General features: G+C 41.9%; 1 protein-coding gene across 1 annotated transcript in view; it reads right to left on the bottom strand.

The window, feature by feature from the left end:
* Positions 1–407: 407 nt before the first annotated feature.
* LOC148040092 (uncharacterized) overlaps positions 408–18,635 on the bottom strand; it is a gene marked incomplete at its 5' end in the record, with an annotated part of 42,046 nt that continues 23,818 nt past the window's right edge. Inside the window, one exon of the mRNA XM_087663015.1 lies at positions 408–2,620. Within this exon, the coding sequence (XP_087519141.1) occupies positions 757–2,620 (1,864 nt within the window). The remainder of the gene's footprint in view (positions 2,621–18,635) is intronic.

Here is an 18,635-nt window from a genome sequence, read left to right as displayed (position 1 = left end):
AGTACTAACCTCTCTCTTTCATTTCACGTTGAACTCCTCTTTGGCACATTTGGAGGATCCAAATGCAGTCATTTTTTGTTTAGCCTCAGGTACCCATGGTTGTGTGGGCCGTGTTCAAGGACTATTATTTGTGGCAAGTTAGTTCCATGGTTTCTACTAATGTGGTCCTCGTAGAGGTCGCTGCTCCATAAAAGAACCATCCACTACACCACAGATGTACTCCACTTTCATGAGTCCCTTCTATCATCATAGCCTTCTGGCTTCTTGTGTTGTTTAAAGCCTTCTGGCTTCATGTGTTGTTTTCTACTTGTCTTAGAGTCCACTTGGTTGGCTAGCCATTCATAAATATTTCTATTCATCAATTTAAAATCGTTGGCAAAAAAAGAGGAGAGACAGACAGAGGTGACTCATACATGGACTACTCAATGCATAGATAGAACATATGTAATGGAACAAATATACCTCCATACATCATCCACAAGGTTGGTTGCCTGTGGTAAAATCTTATGATATCAGGTACTTGACAAGACTCCTTTTTGTTGTCTGAATAGAAAAACCTTATTTTCCATTCGACCCACTGGGACTTGTTCAGATCATTAGAACTTTCAACTGAACCTTGGAACCTGAAACCTGCAATCAGCCCCTCAGAACCAGAGGACCTATTCTTACATAATTAACCCTACAATGCTACTTGGCGGTTGCAGTTTGACCTAATAGCATCCAAACAAGCCACATCACGTATGAGTTACCTTCTGATTATTGTAAGACGGCTAGGTCCTCCAAGGTTTCCAAAATATCTTTGCAAGCCGACTGTCTGCTTTCTTCCATGATTGCAGTTCCCACATCTGTTGAAATTAGTTCGTCCATTTTCTCCTCCATCTTTTTTCCCTCGTTCCACCTGCCAACTCGATAAAAAGCTTGTGACAAAACTCTGTAAGTGATTGGTGTAGGTTCTATTCCAGCACTTTGCATCTCCTTGTATACTCCAATCACATCAGCTATCCTTCCTAGTTTTTCATAGCCACCTATTACAGCAGTGTATGTGATCACATTTGGTTTGTACCCATGTTTACGCATAATATTTAGAAGCTTGTGACCAGCTTCTGCTTTCCCAGCAAGGCCTAGCCCATTTATTAGTACCGAGTAAGTGAAGTTGTTGGGTTCATATCCCGCCTGCAGCATTTGTGCATATATCTCCATGGCGCGCTGATACATACCTTCTCTCATCAAGACATCAATAACTCCTGTATAGACTGCTGAGTCTGGAGGAGTTCCCATTTGATCCATTTTTGCAAACAATTTTAAGGCCCCGTGAGGATCGTGGCATGAGCTGTAGCATTCAACAATGCGGTTAAACACCCAAGCCGACACCCTAATACCCTGTTCATGCATCTCATCTAGCAAACAATCTACCAATTGGAACCTTCTGGCTGAAAGAAGGATAGATATCATCTTTACATAGGTCTTCAAATCATGTTTGAAGTTTTCTTGACTTCGCAACCACTCAAAGAAACCAAAGGCAACATCCACATCCTCTAAATCTTTCATCAGATAAGACACAATTTCTGTGGTCCATTGAAAGTCCATTTTCTGCAATCTCTGTGCTGTTTCAGGATTCCAGGGAGTGAGAAGACTTGCAAGTGTACCTTTATCAACCTCCAAATCTTCATCTGTATCCTCAAACTCTGAGCCAGTCGTAGTTCCTTCATCTGATCTGCCGGAAGTGGAGCTATCTCCTCCACTTGATTCAGTATTGTATGCAAAATATGGCCCCCAATGCTGCACCAGAACTTCGGTATTTTTATTTGCCTTTCTACATGCTCTGCGCACACTTCTCATGATCTCTAAGCTTGGATCACGATTTGTTTCTTTCATGAGAACAAGCAAATTTATTACAGCATCTAGATCATTAGCCTCCAGATTAGCCTTAATAAGCATTTCATAGGTCAGTTGGAAAGGCCGTACTCCTAGCCTAGGCATCTTCTTGATGATCAAGTATGCTGCCTCCAGCTTCCCTGTATCCACAAGACTTTCAATTAAACAGTGATATGTCCCTCCATTGGGTGAGCAATGAGATTGTAGCATTTCTTTGTAGTAACGCAAAGCTACTTGATGTTTCCTGGCTAATAAAAGTGTCCGAAGCAAACGATTGTAAGCATTAACATCTGGCTGAAGGCCAGCTTCCTTTAAGAATGACCAAACTTCAAGTGCTTCTTCAATTTCTCCAGCTTTTGCATGAGCACGTATCAAACTTGTAAAAGTGACCAGGTTACCAGCACAGCCATCAGTGTTCATGTCTTGAGCTATTTGTTTCAAGTGCTTTGAATCCTTCAATTTTGTAAACCTCTTGATGATTGCTGTGTACGTCTGTTTATCGTGCTTGAAGCCATTATGACCTCTCGCCCAGTTAAAAAAAGCCCAAGCAGAGTCAGCAGGCAATTTCCTTATAACTTCAGATACAGCAACAGGGTTCAGGCGTACATTCAAATCCTGTAGCTTCTTTCCAACATCATCAGTTTCACCTTCCAAAGCATCAAAGATCCTCCTGACAACCTTCTTTTGTGCTACTGCTTTCTCAATCTCAAAGGCTTGCGATGGCCGGAAACGACCTAAAAACTTCCTGCAACCGAAAGCCAAGTATCAGGCACTAAAACTGTCTATGCAAAATGATACACAACATCCAGTAAAACTAATCAACATTGCAATAGATTTGAGAAAGAGCATTCTAGACTGCACATACTTAAAGGCCATAAGGCCTTTCAGCAAGTTAATAAAGAGGTGAACCTGATCTGCCTTGTATTCGTGAGATCCTTAAATAGCATTGACTTTTGAGACCACTCGCTCCCTCAAAAGTGAAATTCAACAACTTGTACACCGAAACTCACACCCATACAAATGTGCAGTCAAGAAGAAAATGTGTGCACAGTACATAAGAAAACTCCCGTAGTTGCCTTCTGTAGACTGACATAACTGTCTGAAAAAGAAACAGACAGTGAAAACAAAAAGAAAATCCTCATTGATATTATCACAGGTGATGAAGGTACTCTGATGCAAAGAGGCTAGGGTAGAAAGCACGGCATGGGTATTCATAATACCTAAACATGGCAGCAATACACAAAGCTGAAAATACACGAGTCAGGCCCAGGGATACCATGAACATATATATCATCCTAAGAAAGCCCTGATCCGTCAACGTCACATAGCCTCACTCTCATCTTATGTAAGTGTCCGAAGTGAACCTCTAACTAAATCCTATAGAATACCAAGAAAGAGTAGGAACCCCCTCTCAACCCTAGATATCGAGGCGGAAGGAGAAAGAGAAGCTTGATATCGGTCTTCATATGGTGCCGAGAACCATGATGATAGATGAAAATGAGGATGAAGCACATTGACTAGAAGACCAAAGAAAAAGTCACCGCCATGATAGCATCAAGAGAGATGTTGCACGATCTGCCTTGAAAGGGAAAACCTCCATGATGGTAGAAGAGAAAATCTCCTAGGAAAATGAAACTGTTGGGATAAAGGCACTTTTTCACCTCCATGTATATACACGTGCATTATTTAGTTGTACATGTGCCCTAAGTATAAATACATTTTATTCTTTGTGTACCGATCACATTTTTGGTACACCCAAATCTAATCGTACTTTCACTCACTCTCTCTCTCTCTATCACTCTCACTCATCGAACTGTTGCTCACTCCTCCAGCTAAGTTCCAACAACTGGTATCAGAGCTCAAGGTTCTACACGCTTCCGAGACCAAGGCACAGCTGACAGGTCAACTTGAAGGACAAACCAGTGACGACTGGGCAACGGGGACCAGGATCAGGCGGCAGGTATTGAGCGTGTGGCGACCAATGTGGGCAGTTGGGGCGACCAGTGGTGGCAGTCGGTGCAAGCATGGGACAAGCATTGTGTCCAATGGAGACCAGGCGACAGTCGACGCCAAGACGGGGTAGGGTCGATCAAGACAGCCAGGCAGGGGACTAGAGTGGAGGTGCTAGCACGTGTCGACACGTCTAGCATCAAACATGTCACGTCGCATGACTGGCGCAACACAATGTGACGGCAGGTCAACGGACCCCCCCTCCCCCCCAGCTACGCGCCCCGCTCGTCTTTTTTTTTTCAATCAGAAATTTCCTTAATTTCTCTCATCCCCCTCCTCTAACAGATTCGCGCATGGAAGCACAAGTCTTAGACTTGTGCAAATTTGAGCCTGAAATTTCGGGGCTTTTCCTAGATTCGAAGCTGTTCATGCTTGGCAATGACATTCATGTCAGAAATTGCAGACATTGTGTGCATTGACCTCAATTGAATTGAGGATTTTACCAAATTTGTCAGAATTTTGTTCATTTGAGTAAAATTTCCTAACATTGGACCTCGGAAAATTTGGGGCTTTTCATGCATTGGCAAAATTTTTCTTAGCTGGGTCAGATTGGCTGACATTTATGCACTATTGGACTTGGATTTTTGGGGCTTTGTGCAGAATTTGGTAAATTTCTGCAGTTTTTGCCCATGTGGTGACTGGTTTATGTATAAACAGCAGAGATTTATTACTGTTTGAAAAAGAATAGCAATGTATTTGCTGGTTCAGCTTGAGCTTCTCTAGTCCAAGGCATTTACTCTTGTGTTCGTGATAAAATGGCTGCAACTTCTTCCAGTTCAGACATCAAGAGTTTGATGGAAATCAAACGGTTTGATAGTCATGGCTTTGACCTTTGAAAAGACCGTATGCAGGGCATTTTGTTCTTAAAGGATTGTGAGGATGCTTTATAGGAAGATAAACTCGCACAAATGTCCGATGCACATTGGGCTAGAGTTAACAAAAAGGTTGTGGCTTACATAAAGATGGGTGTCATTGATGACATTTTGACAGACATTACGGGTTTAGATATAGGTTATGCAATATGGGAGAAGCTGAAAACTACCTATGAGAATCACCACACCTATTAATCAAGTGCATTTAATGCCCAAGATGGTGAATATACGACTAGATGAGTCAAAGTCTGCAACTAAGCACTTGAGTGCATTTACTGGCATTTTAAATCAGCTCAAGGATGCAAATTTGGATTTTCATGATAAGTTGAGGACGATCTTTTTTATCATGACACTGCCTGATTCTTAGGAGACCTTCGTGGTTTCTCTCTGTTGGGGGTAAAGGCGCCTCTGCCTAGCCGCCCGTGTATTACTACACTGACAGTACCCGCCACTGCACACTGCAGGTGGTGGGCCCCCATCACAGTCACTTATTCTTTATTCTTTTAGTGACAGTTTGAATCAAGGAAGGCCCGGCCACACATTGTGATTGTTGGAGTTCCCACTTTGAGTTTATCTCTCTCTCTTGCTCTTACTCTCCATCCGCCATAGCTCTCACCGCCAAGCTTCTTCCTCCTGGGTTCTACTTCCCTTTCAACTAGTATCAGAGCAAAGGCATTGGAGCTTGCTCGGCATTCTCTTTAGCCCCGAATTTAAAGAGCTTCAACTCAAGCTTCAATGGCAGCCATGGCACCTTCATTTGCAATATGTTTTAATCTCTCATCTCCTTCCCGATCTTCCCAACCTTCATTTGGCACCTTGCAAGGCTGCATTGGAGCCCCTTGATCATTGCTAAGTGCTCAGTAGCACTGTTGAAGACTCCCCAGCCCCCAGAAGTAGCTAGCGCAAAATGTGGCGCATTTTTAGGGGGTTGGGCTGATCCACTTCAGCCATTTCCAGCTCTTTCCCCGGCTTCCGGCATTGTTTGCAAGCTTCCCGATCATCTTCGGACTCCCCGGCATTGGTTCTTGGCTCCCGGCGATTGATTCAAGTGCTTCCACCTTCAGTCATTGCTGTATATACAGTCCGAGGACTATCAAAAACAGGGCAGCACTTGACATTTGATGTTTGCTACTTCTTGGCATTGCTCGTTTGATGCCTATTGATGCCCGGATGTTATGGGATGCTATGTCTATGCTTTGGGATTGATTTGGAGCGGATTTGGGCACCGATTGAGCTTCATTTGACAGTGAATATACTGCTGTAATACAGTGGGCTGAAGCTCATTTACTTGGTGTTTGCATTGGTTCTTGGATACAGGGTGCTTACTGGCAATTTGAATGATCATACCGATGTATTTGGAGATTGTCAAATGTTTTTTTTTTGTTCTGGAATGCTTTTGAGCTTGGATTAGGCTCCATCTTGGTCGTCATTCACTAGCATTTGGATTAGGCTCCGTCTTGGCCGTCATTCACTGGCATTTGGATTGAGTTGGCATGCTTTGGACCGGTTTATGCCTCTTGTCATTGCTTGACATTAAGGCCTCTTGCATTTATGCTTTGGTCAGATATAGCTGCCACTTGGTTTGCCCATGCATGACAGCCACTTGGAGCTTTGTCTTTGGATGTATTTGAGCATTTTGAACCTACAGGGTATTACATTTTGTTGTCAGTTACATGCTATTTGAATGCTTTCAGGCTTATGCTTTATGGATCTGAGATAGCTTGGGATTTATGCTCCGGATGTACCCTACTCGGATTTGGAATGTCTGATGCTATCTACTCGATGTATTTGAGCATTGCTTGCTCCATTTGCATCTGACTTTACTTCCAGTGGGAGCCTCTTGGCATATTTGGATGTACACAGAGTTTTACTTACACTTGAGCTTGAGCTTATGGGACAGTTACATGCATTTGCTCCCTTGAGAGCTTTATGTCTGCAGTTAGTCTATAATGGGCTGATTTGTTACGCTTATTGGGGCAGGCACCTATCTCTGTCACAGGTTTGTCAGTTTTGTATGCATCTTGGATGGTTATGTATTGAGCTTCTTGCTCTATCAATTGTGCTTGTGCTTGATCTCTTCTCTTACCCCGAGACCCATTACATGCATGACTTCTAGACCTATGAGATGTATCTTGCCTGATAGGTTATTGGTTTGACACTTCTTGGTACCTTCTTGCTCCTTGACACTCACTGTTGGATGTATCTTGCTACCTGGCAGTTGCAATGACATATGTATCAGTGATTGCTTCACTTTGAGACAGTTTTACATACTGCTGTACTTTATTCCAACAAGCTGAAATCTACAGATTTCGAGTACTTGTATGAGGGTAATGCTTACTGTTTGATGTTATCTTGGTCATATTTGGTGGGCAGGTGGTTCTCTTGGTGATATCCACTCTTTCAGCTAGTTTTAGCAGTGGTTTTAGTGCATTTTCTACTAATTACAACAACCTGCAATTTTGCATTTTTGCTTTGATTTGGGACACTATGGCTGGTCATGTGAAAAACACAGCTCTCTTTAACATTGCCAAGTTGGATGGTACCAACTATGGGTATTGGAAGTCCCAAATATGGCAAGTTTTGGTGCAAAAGTTGCAAATTAAACCATTGCGTTACAAGGGTGCTAAACCCGAGGATATGGATACTGATGTTTGGATGGAAGTTGATGAGCTGTGCAAGTCTACCATTATCTTCTCACTCTCAGAAGAGGTCCGTCATAATGTTGTTAAAGATGAGAATCAGAGTGCATGGGACTTATGGGAGAAGATTCACGAGCTTTATGCGCAGCAGAGTCCTGCGTCACAGATGTATTGGCTGAAGCAGTTGATGGACCTTCGCATGAAGAAGGGGACATCCCTATCATCTCATTTCAGCCAGTTTCATGCTATCATGAAAAATCTGTTGTCACAGGATATTGAGTTCAAAGACAACTTGCACCCGTTGTTTCTGCTTGGCACCTTGCCTGAATCATGGGATGTCTTCCGTACTGCCATATACACGAATAAGCTTGATGGGCTGAAAATCAAAGCTGTTGAGAGTGCTTTATTGACTGAGAAAATCAACAGGAAAAACAATGATACTTCCCGCTCTTCCCATGCATTGACCATTAGAGGTGACAGACATGGCAGGCATGATAATGATCATAAGGGTAATGACTCTCAGAAGTCCAGGTCAAAGTCACGTGGCCGTAGTAAGTCCCGTGGACGGAAGTCTGATCTTACTTATCATTATTGTGGGAAAGCAAGACATATTAGGCCGCAGTGCCATAAGATGTGTGATGATAAGCGCAATGAAAAGGAAAAAGAAAAAGTACAGGAAAAGTCTTCTGAGCGCAGTATTGTACCTGTGAAGTCCAGTGTGAAAATAGAAAGGTTAATATCATGCAAGCCACTGATTCAGATGAGGATTACATACTTGCAATTTCTTCATGCCATGCCTTACAGGCTTCTGAGATGCGCAGTGCTGGCTTTTGGATTCGGGTGCGTCATTTCATGTGACACCCTGTAGAGATTGGTTTCACACCTATTGTACCATCTCTGGTTCTGTGCGCCTTAGTGATGACAGGTCTCTTGACATTATGGGCATTGGAGATGTTAGGCTACAGTTTCCTTCTGGCAGTTCTTTTGTTTTTCATTATGTACGCTATGTACCTGCATTAACTCGTAGCCTTATGTCAGCTGGACAGCTTGATGATGCAAGGTATTTTGTGTCTTTTGGAGACTCTGCATGGAAGATTACTCGTAGCAGACTTGTGCTTGCAAGAAGTGCTAAGTCTGGCAGTCTCTATCCCTTACTTGTATCTGGAGCTACCTTGAATCATGTTTTGTCTGTGGGTTCTATCCCCCATGTATCCCTTTGGCATGCTCGTTTGTGGCATATGTCCCTTAAAGGAATGAAAATGCTCTGTGCTTTACAGTATCTTTCGCCTTTTGACTCTTCGCATTTTGATTCTTATGATCATTATTTGTATGGCATGCAGACTAGGAATATGCATAAAAAGTCTGGTAAGAAACGCATGGGTAAGCCCTTGGCTCTTGTGCACTCAGATGTATGTGAACCCATGCCCTGTCAGTCACTCGGTGAGGCAAAGTATTTTGTTACTTTTATAGATGATTACTCACGTAAGGTTTGGGCTTATCCCATAAAGAGAAAATCCGATGTCTTAGACATATTTCAACATTGGCTTGCATTAGCAGAGAACCAATCTGGGAATAGGCTGAAATGCCTAAGGTCAGATAATGGGGGTGAGAGTGCTTTTGAGCAGTTTTGTGATGAGTGGGGTATTAAGCGTCAGTTGATCGCCCCTTACACCCCTCCCCAAAATGGTATGGCTGAACGCATAAATAGAACCATTCAAGAAAGGGTCCGTAGCATGCTTAGCCAGGCTAGCTTACCGCAGTACTTTTGGGCTGAGGCAGTTACTACTGCAGTGCATCTCATTAACAGGTCACCCAACAGTGGTATTGACTTTCAGGTTGCAGAGGAGGTATGGTCAAGCAAACCCCCCTCTTATGATCATTTGCGTGTCTTTGGATGTGAGGCATTCTACCATGTGCCCAAGGACAAACACAATAAGTTGGATCCTAAAAGTGTCAAATGCATTTTCATTGGCTATGGAGATGCAGAAGAGATGGGTTACCGTCTATGAGATCCGCAGGCACGGAAAGTGATCCGCAGCCATGATGTCATCTTTCATGAGGACAAAATGCATATGCAGCCTGAGAAAGTGATTAAGGTACGCAAAGTTATCTTTCAAGAGGAGCCACCTACTCCCGTACAGCCCAGGATCCACAGCCAGCTAGACAGCGTGCAGCATCACTTGATGCTCATGGCCCAGATGTTAGACATGCTCATGTTAGACAAGATATTGATCAGGCAGTAAAGCTTGGGTTGAGGCATTCTACTAGAGATAGATGACCTCCTAACCGTTTTGCGCCTTCTATGGATTATGTACTGGTTACAGATGCAGAAGAGCCTCTCACTTATGATGAGACTATGCACAGGGGTGATTGTCACTTTTGGGAGAGGGCTATGCAGTCTGAGCTTGACTCATTGCATAAGAATCAGACTTGGGATTTGGTTTCCTTGCCTCAGGGTAAGAAAACTTTGCCATGCAAGTGGATGTACAAGCTGAAAAGTACCCCTGGACACCCCAAACCGACATACAAGGCTCGATTGGTTGCTAAGGACTTTAAGCCGGAGCATGGTGTTGACTTTGATGAAGTCTTTTCTCCTATGGTCAAGATGACCACCTATGCTTAGTCTTGGCTTTGGTTGTACAGCTTGACCTGGACTTGGACCACATGGATGTCAAGACAGCTTTTTTACATGGGGACTTTCATGATGAGATTTACATAGAGCAGCCTAAGGGCTTTGCAGACCCTGGTAAGAAACACCTAGTGTGCAAGCTAAAGAAGAGTCTATATGGGCCCATATATTACTATACTTTACTACACTGACAATACCCGCCACTACACACTGCACGAGATGGGCACACGTCACAATCACTTATTCTTTATTCTTTTAGTGACACTTTGAATAAATGAAGACCCGGCAACACATTGTGGTTGTTGGAGTTTCCACATTGAGTTTCTTTCTCTGTCTTGCTCTTGTTCTCCATCTGCCATAGCTCTCACCGCCAAGCTTCTTCCTCCTGGATTCTACTTCCCTTTCACTCTCAGCATAACCCCAATCTCTCATATGATGGTGTGAGAGGTTCAAACTTAAATGAAGAAATTAGACGTATGTCTAGTGGAGAACGCAATAACTCAGCTTATAATGTGAGAGGCAAGGCTAAAAAGAAAAATGAAAATGCAAGACACAAAAACAAAAGCAAAAGCAAAGGAAAGGAAAAAAGTAGCATTACTTGCTATCAGTGTGGTCGGAAGGGCCACAAGAAGCCTGATTGCAAGTACTACAAGAAGGAACAAGAGAGAAAGAAGAATGCAGGAGACAAAAGAAGAAAGAGGATAAGACAAATGCATGTGAGGCAACCAAAGGCAAGGAAAAGGCCAATGTGGCCTTCAATGTGTAGTTATAGAAGAGCTTTCGAATTCAGAGGCAAATGTATTATGTGTAGTTGATTATGATGCCCTTGTATGTCACATGCAGGATATGCAGATTACCAAGGCTGATGTGATTGATGCACTTTTGTCAATTGATGATGGTGTCACTCAGACTTGGATTGTAGACTCTGGTGTCTCTTTCCATGTAACTCCTTATTTGGAGTGTTTTGCTATATTCAATACAAGTAGTTATGGAAAGGTGTATCTTAGAAATAACCATGCTTGTAGCGTTGATGGGATTAGCACTATACACTTGTCTTTAGATAATGGACAAGAGCTTGTGTTGAAAGATGGCAAATATGAGCCTAGCATCAAGAAGAGTTTACTATCTGTTGGTCAGCTTGACTTGCATGGTTACACTATACTGATTGGTGGTGGTTTGTGGAAATTGAAAAAGGATTCCATGCTGATTGCAAAAGGAACCAAGAAGAGCACCTTGTATTGTTTGCATTGTAGAGCTTTGAATGGCAAGTTTCTTGCAATTGCTAAGATCGGTTGTTATTTGGAGTTGTGGCATAAGAGATTAGGCCATATGAGCCAAAAAGGACTTGATGTCCTTACCTCTCTGAAGAGAGTTGATGGAAAAGTCTCTAAACTTAACTTTTGTAGTGAGTGTCACTTCAAGAAGCAAATAAAAATTTCATTTTACTCTGGTGTCTCTCGTAAGTCCAATGTCTTGGACTTAGTGCATTCTGATGTATGTAGTATGCCCATGAAATCGTTGGGTAGTGCTGCATACTTTGTCTCCTTTATTGATGACTGTTCCAAGAATATTTGGATATACTTCCTGAAAAAGAAAGCTGAAGTGTTTGTTGTTTTTAAAACCTTCTATGCATTTGTGGACACTCAAACGGGCAGAAAGCTGAAATGCTTGAGAACTAATAATGAGGGTGAGTTCACATCAGCTGAATTCAAGTCCTTTTGTGACTTACATGATATTAAGAGGGAGCTCACAACCCCTTACAGCCCTTCTTCAAATGGGGTGGCTGAAAGATATAATAGGACTTTATGTGAAATAGTGCAGTGCATGCTGTCCACTAATAATCTCCCTCATAGATTTTGGGGAGAGGCACTCAAAACCGCGGTTCACATTTGCAACTACTCTCCAAACATGTCCTTAAATAATGGCATCCCTGAGGAGGTTTGGTCTAGCAAATCGGCCTTATATGACCATTTATGCATATTTGGTTGTGATGTTTCTGTGCATATTAGAGATGAGCTAAGGAACAAACTTGACCCAAAATCCACCAAAGGCATCTTCATGGGCTATGGTGATGAGGGTGAATTTGGCTACAGAGTGTGGTTACCATAGTCCAAGGAAATTATTCGCAGCCATAATGTTGTGTTTAATGAGGCAAAATGGTTGAAAGACACTTTAGCCTCTAATGAAGATATGAAAAAGGTAAAATTTCAGAATTTGCAGCCACCTATTACTTCAAATGATGAGTCTCATGATGCTGTACCGCACACTGAAACTGATGATCAGCCGATTATTTTTAAGCCAGATGATGATGGACAACAAATAGAAGCACAAGGAGGTCATGGACAGTAAGATAAACTTGCTGAATATGAAAATGCAGGTGCTGGTAATGAAAATAAAGGTGCTGTACAGCATGAACAGCATGCTGAAAATGGCTTACAACAGCCAATAAATGCTGAAAATGGCTTACAACAGCCAATAAATGCTGAAAATGACATACCTCCAAATGTAGACCCAATTCCTGAAAATGTAGATCATTGGGTACGCAGGTCTACATGTGTAAGAAGACAACCACATAGGTATGACCCCTCCTTGAATTATGTGATGCTTACAGATGAGGATGAACCTCTTACATATAAAGAGGCCAAGTCATGCAAATTCAGCTATAAGTGGGAGCTAGCTATGCAAGAAGAGATCAAATCTCTGTATGCTAATGATACTTGGAATCTTGTGTCATTGCCCAAAGGAAGGAAGCCTCTTCCAAACAAATGGGTTTACAAAGTAAAGACAGTTGATGGGAAACCCAAGTACAAGGCAAGACTGGTTACCAAAGGGTATGCACAGAAGGAAGGGATTGACTTCCAAGAGATCTTCTCACCTGTTGTGAAGATGACCATTCTACGTGTGCTTTTTGCTCTCACTGTTGTATTGGACTTAGAGTTGTACCAAATGGATGTGAACATAGCTTTTCTGCATGGTGACATTGATGAGGAAATCTACATGAAACAGCCCAAGGGCTTTATAGTTCTTGGAAAAGAGCAAATGGTGTGTAAACTAAAACACAGCTTGTATGGGCTGAAGTAAGCACCACGGCAGTGGTACAAAAAGATTGACACTTTTATGCTCTCTCATGGGTTTACACGCAGCCATGCAAATCATTGTTTGTACATGAGAAAGGATACAAATGGCAGCCCCATCATACTTGTTTTGTATGTGGATGATATGTTGCTAGCTAGGAAACGAAAGACTAGCTTGGATGCTCTCAAAGATCAGCTGAAATTAGCTCTCTCTATGAAAGATTTAGGGAATGCAAAGCATATATTGGGCATGAGAATTCACAGGGATAGAATGCAGAAATTGTTATTTTTATCTCAAGAAAAGTACATTGAAAATGTATTGGACAGATTTAACATGGCTGAAGCTAAGACTTTTGGGATGGCCTTACATCCATACCTTAAGCTTAGTAAAGCAAACAGCCCAAAAGATGACGTGAAAGCAAATGCTATGAAGTGAGTCACTTATGCATAAGCTTGTAGCTCTCTTATGTATGCTATGGTTGCTACTAGTCCAGACATTGCTCATGCATTGGGAGTTGTTAGCAGGTTTATATCAAATCCTAGCAAAACACATTGGGAGGCTGTCAAGTGTATTCTTTGATACCTAAAGGGTACACAAAGAAAGTATGGACAAGGTGCACTTCATTTGTAGGGTTATTGTGATGCAGACATGGCAAGTGACTTGGACACTCATAGGTCCACTAGCGGGTATGTCTTTACACTTGTTGGTGGGGCCCTGTAGTGTTGGGCTGTGATAGCCAAAGTGCTGTGTATATGGCTCACAATGCCATGTATCATTCACACACAAAGCATATAGATATGCGATATCACTTTATCAGACAGATTCAAGAAGATGGTCTAAGCACATTGACCAAGATCAAAACATAAGACAACCCTGCAAATGTTCTCATTAAAAGTCTAAGCAAAGCTTAGCATGAGCATTGCATACGACTAGTGGGAGTTGGTTAGAGGTTCACTTCGGACCTTTAAGTGGGAGGTTGTTGAGATAAAGCCCCTTTTTCACCTCCATGTATAGTACACGTACATTATTTAGTTATACATGTGAATGCACCCTTATGTGCCCTAAGTATAAATACATTTTATTCTTTGTGTACCAACACACATTGTTGGTACACCCAAATCTAATCATACTTTCACTCACTCTCTCTCTCTATCACTCTCACTCATCGAACTGCTACTCACTCCTCCAGCTGAGTTCCAATAGAAACCACTAAAAGAACAGTGTGCATCCTATGTCTCCAACCCAAGGACCAATGCAAACCTGCATGTTAGCCCTACACTAAAATACAAAACCCTACAAGAGATATCAAAATCTACAAAATAGAGTTAGTAGTGAGATGCTCCAAAGCAAAACAAAACAGAAAAGAAACGGTAAATGAAAGATGTGCAATGAGGGTGTGTGTATGAGTGAGTGTAGCTAAAGACTAAAGAGCTAGAGGGAAGCTAGACTGACCTAGGGTGTCCTAAGGGACCTAGAGAAGTGCAAGCCTAAGGATGTGACCACTAACCCGTACAGCCATCTGCAAGTCGCTGCCAATGAATCATATAATGAGGTAGGAAAGTGTGCATAGGGTGGGGTGCAAGAGACCTTGAAAGGACTATAAATAGGGCAATGGATAAGGAACCACCACACCAATCAAATAACCCATATAGTGAGGTAAGAAAGTGTGCATAGGGTAAGGAACCACCAGACCAATCAGTTAACCCTTCAGGGGTAGTGAAAGATATAGGTTGTTGAGGCTATCTATGTGCCACATGTCTGTGCTAGATGAAGCAAATGGGACAACAACGGGAGGCATAGCCCCATTGGACTATCCAACAAAAGTGGAGACAATCGCAATGATCTGCTGTGGTTTTCAAGGTGGGAGACAATGGGGCTTGATACAACACTCCTCGTCCACGTGGCTCGATTTTTAACAGTGTGTACAAAACCTATTCTTTTTAGAAAGTTGCTGCCACCCTTGTTTTGAGTTTCCTTTGCAAGCACCACATGAAACAACAAAATGACACGATTAAAATACATATATTCAGCAATTTATTAATGGAAATAATTTTGCTTTTTTAGAGTGCAAAGTGTAGGTAGAAAATTGCATACCGAAAATTTTCATTAGTGAAACAAGTTTCACATATCATCAATAGCGAAATGTGTTTCATACTTGCTATGATGGTGGGATGAAAGAAAGGTTCTAAATGGAGTGTGCTTAGCCCAAATGAATGCAATAATGGAGAGAAATGCATAGGAATTGAGAATGCAATGTGCCAAACTCATGCTTATATGCAGTAGGAGAGAGGCTTTCAAGCACAAGAAGTATACCTACTTGAATTTTTCTCATTTTAGAACCTACTCCATAAACATGTTGGTACCAATCAAGATCTCCACAATGACTAATAGCCAATCCAACTTAACAGGAGAAGCAACATAGAGAGAATGTGATTCATACAAGCCAAAAGCATCATATAAATCTGCCACTGGGTTTGTTATGATGAAGACATTAGTTAGCCAATCATTGCCTTGGTATCAATGATAGGTTCTCCCCCACTTGAGAAGCGGCCATCCTCAACAACTAGTTGCCATAACGGACACACCTTTTGAAGAAAGATGTTGAGAAGGAGAGACATAGTTCATGAAAACCTAACTTGCACAATAGCTCCATATACTCTTTACAAAGCATCAGCCCTGATACCATGTGTGTGGAAATCCCACTAATACCTTGTGGTTTTTGCAAGCTCGATTACCATGTGAGGATACATTACAGTTTGTAAATAAAAAACAAAGCAACTAGCACAAAATGAACTTGGACAAAACAAAAATGAAGCAAAGATAGTGAGTGAATGTGCAAAACTCAATAAACAAACTAATGCTGGAAGCCATACAACGGATGCTCAAGGAGAGGACTGTCCAACTGCCATGGTCTCTCATAAGAGCGAGTTAAGAGAGTGTGTCAGCCAGTGTCACCCTCTGGAATGGATTTCAACTGCAGCAAATCACCTATGCTGAATGCCAGATGATGAAGATCAGTGTTAGGTAGGTACACACACATGTGACAGGATAAAATAGAGCAGTTTCTGGGTCACCAAGACTGAGGGGATGCTGGAGATCAGCAAAAGAGGGGATCCTGGAAATGAGCAAAATGCAGCAGCAGCTCTAACATCGATGATGGTAGCAAAAACACAGCCACCAAGATGCAGGGCAGCAGCTTCTAGACCAAGCACAAGGATGGAGAGATAGGGTGGTAGCTCCTGGTGATGTAGAAGATGATAGCTTATGGCTGTGGAGACAAAGGCAGCAACAGCAGTCATCTACAGCTCCAAAGGAAGGAGATGGAATAGCTATGATGACACTGGTTGAGACTGACATCAAACCCCAAGGCTGGAGGAGAAAATGGCAGCAACAAGAATCGAGATGATGACAGCTAGTGTGATGAAGTGATCGGCAAGGGATGAAACTGGCAGTTATCAATAATTCCCTTTTATCGGACTCCTTAGGCAATTGTCCTACCAAAGTTCCAGCACGTCATATTTAATGCAGTAATCCTTTTTAAAACTGCTTTGATAACCCAAAAAATACGATTAAATAGTGGCAATTTCAAGGTGGATTAATAGTAGACTCATGCAAGAGGAGATCAATTTGTCAAAGTCTCTAACCACATTAGACACACAATCAAGGTAGTAGCTCATTGTAACCAAAAGTGATACATTGATCCTAACCAAGCTTACCGCTCACAAGGGAGGTGGAGATTTTAGACATACTAGAGAAGACCTCTGAAACCAACCTTCCTTCTCAAATAGAGGGTGGTAAATAACCTAATTAAGCACTTAATTACAGCAACTAACAAATTCACAAAACTGAAATGCACACTTTACCATACAATCTTGGACATTGGACACCCTGTTGATCCCAAAATTGGCGCCCCTTTCGGTATTTCTTTAATTTAATTGAAGAAGAAGTTGATGTACAATGGGATTTTCCCAATCCCTTTCAATATTCCAACTCACCTTGCTATCCAAAATGACCAACAAGTCTTCAATCTGATTTGCCCCTTGATTCGGGCAGTCAATCGGCCTTCACCCACTATGCTGGAGATGGAAAATGCCCCAAATTCATTGATTTGCTAGTCCCTCCACTTGAATTTGACTTAAAACAACTTCGGCCCTATTGAACTCAAGTCTTGGACTTCCAATTTCTAGCACGCTTCCCAAAGCTGCTACTAAACCCTAAATTTTGTTTTTTTTATAGATTAGGGTTTACAATAGAGAAATCTGAAATTTCTCAGCCTCTTGTGATCTCAATGCAATAATCTTTGAAGTAGTGTTGTAGAAAGGCTGGGAGATGAGAGAGAATCCTGAGAAGAGAGAAATTTCAAACTTTCTTTGCGAAGAATTGAAGAAAATCAGTCATTTACTACCGCTGCCCTATCTCGACAGCCTGTAGGTGCTGTCACCTGCTGTTGATTGGTCTTCTCCTACCCCTGGCTACCTCAGAAGGTCCTCCAATGGCTCCAAATCAAGCCAACAGCATCTTCTCCCCCTCTCTTGCGGGCTCAATGCACTAAAAATGCCTCTCTCCAGCCTCTAAAGACGTATTTCAGTCTTGCATGGGCATTTTTGACAAACTGGCAGCCTTTCCAAATGGTTTTTCCTGCATTATCCATAATTAAATATTAATTTTCAGTCTTTAAATACTAAAAATTAATCTAATAATTATTTCGGTGTCTTAAAAAATAATTTGACTGGCTAGCACCAAATACCACCAAGTACATGCGCATACTCTAACCCCAATTACACCTCACATGTGTAACATCCACTTAACCATGTGATTAAAAATTAATCCACATATTAAGTGAGGTTTCAAAAATACATATTCTCATGATAACCCTTTCCCTTCAAATCCTTGCAATCATCCTCGATTGCACTGCCAAATACATCAAAATCAAAATAGTGAGCTAGAATTTCCACAAGGCATCATAGTTAACATAACATTGCGAACTGCTGCTCAACCATTCCATATGCCCAACACATGCTTAAAATTACCAGTCAAGTTGACTAGCCTCTCATGTGTACCTGACATGCTAGGAACATTAGATGCATTAGGAAACATTCTTGTTTGCATACTTTGGACCATTAAAATGTTACTATGCATGCAAATTTGCATATTATTAGCCATATCAAGATACACTTTTCCATACATTGCATGCATTACTAGCAACATTTTTTCTCATGATCAACACTATACGGAACACTTGCGTAACCAATGAGTCCCAAACACAATGGGCTGCATATATACATTGTCAAACTTGCCACTTTGTGCCCCAACATCATGTCAACATTTCTATACATGGGGTTCAGCATATTACCAATCATACCCGGATACATTGGGCCTTACACACCACGCATCGGTTGCTACATACCATAGGGAGTTGTGTCATACATCCCCATATGCAGTCCCAAGCCCACCATAGCATGAAAACTAGTGCCGCCACTAATATATCATGGCTGCCCCATCATTGCATGCATGCCCTACTGTCCAAGAAGCATT

This window comes from Lygodium microphyllum, chromosome 2 (assembly GCF_053477565.2).
Source record: "Lygodium microphyllum isolate KBCC chromosome 2, Lygodium_microphyllum_v1.1.10, whole genome shotgun sequence".
Taxonomy (NCBI): Eukaryota; Viridiplantae; Streptophyta; class Polypodiopsida; order Schizaeales; family Lygodiaceae; genus Lygodium; species Lygodium microphyllum.
The sequence above is the reverse complement of the archived record's forward strand: the minus strand, read 5'-3'. Positions and strand labels throughout refer to the sequence as shown.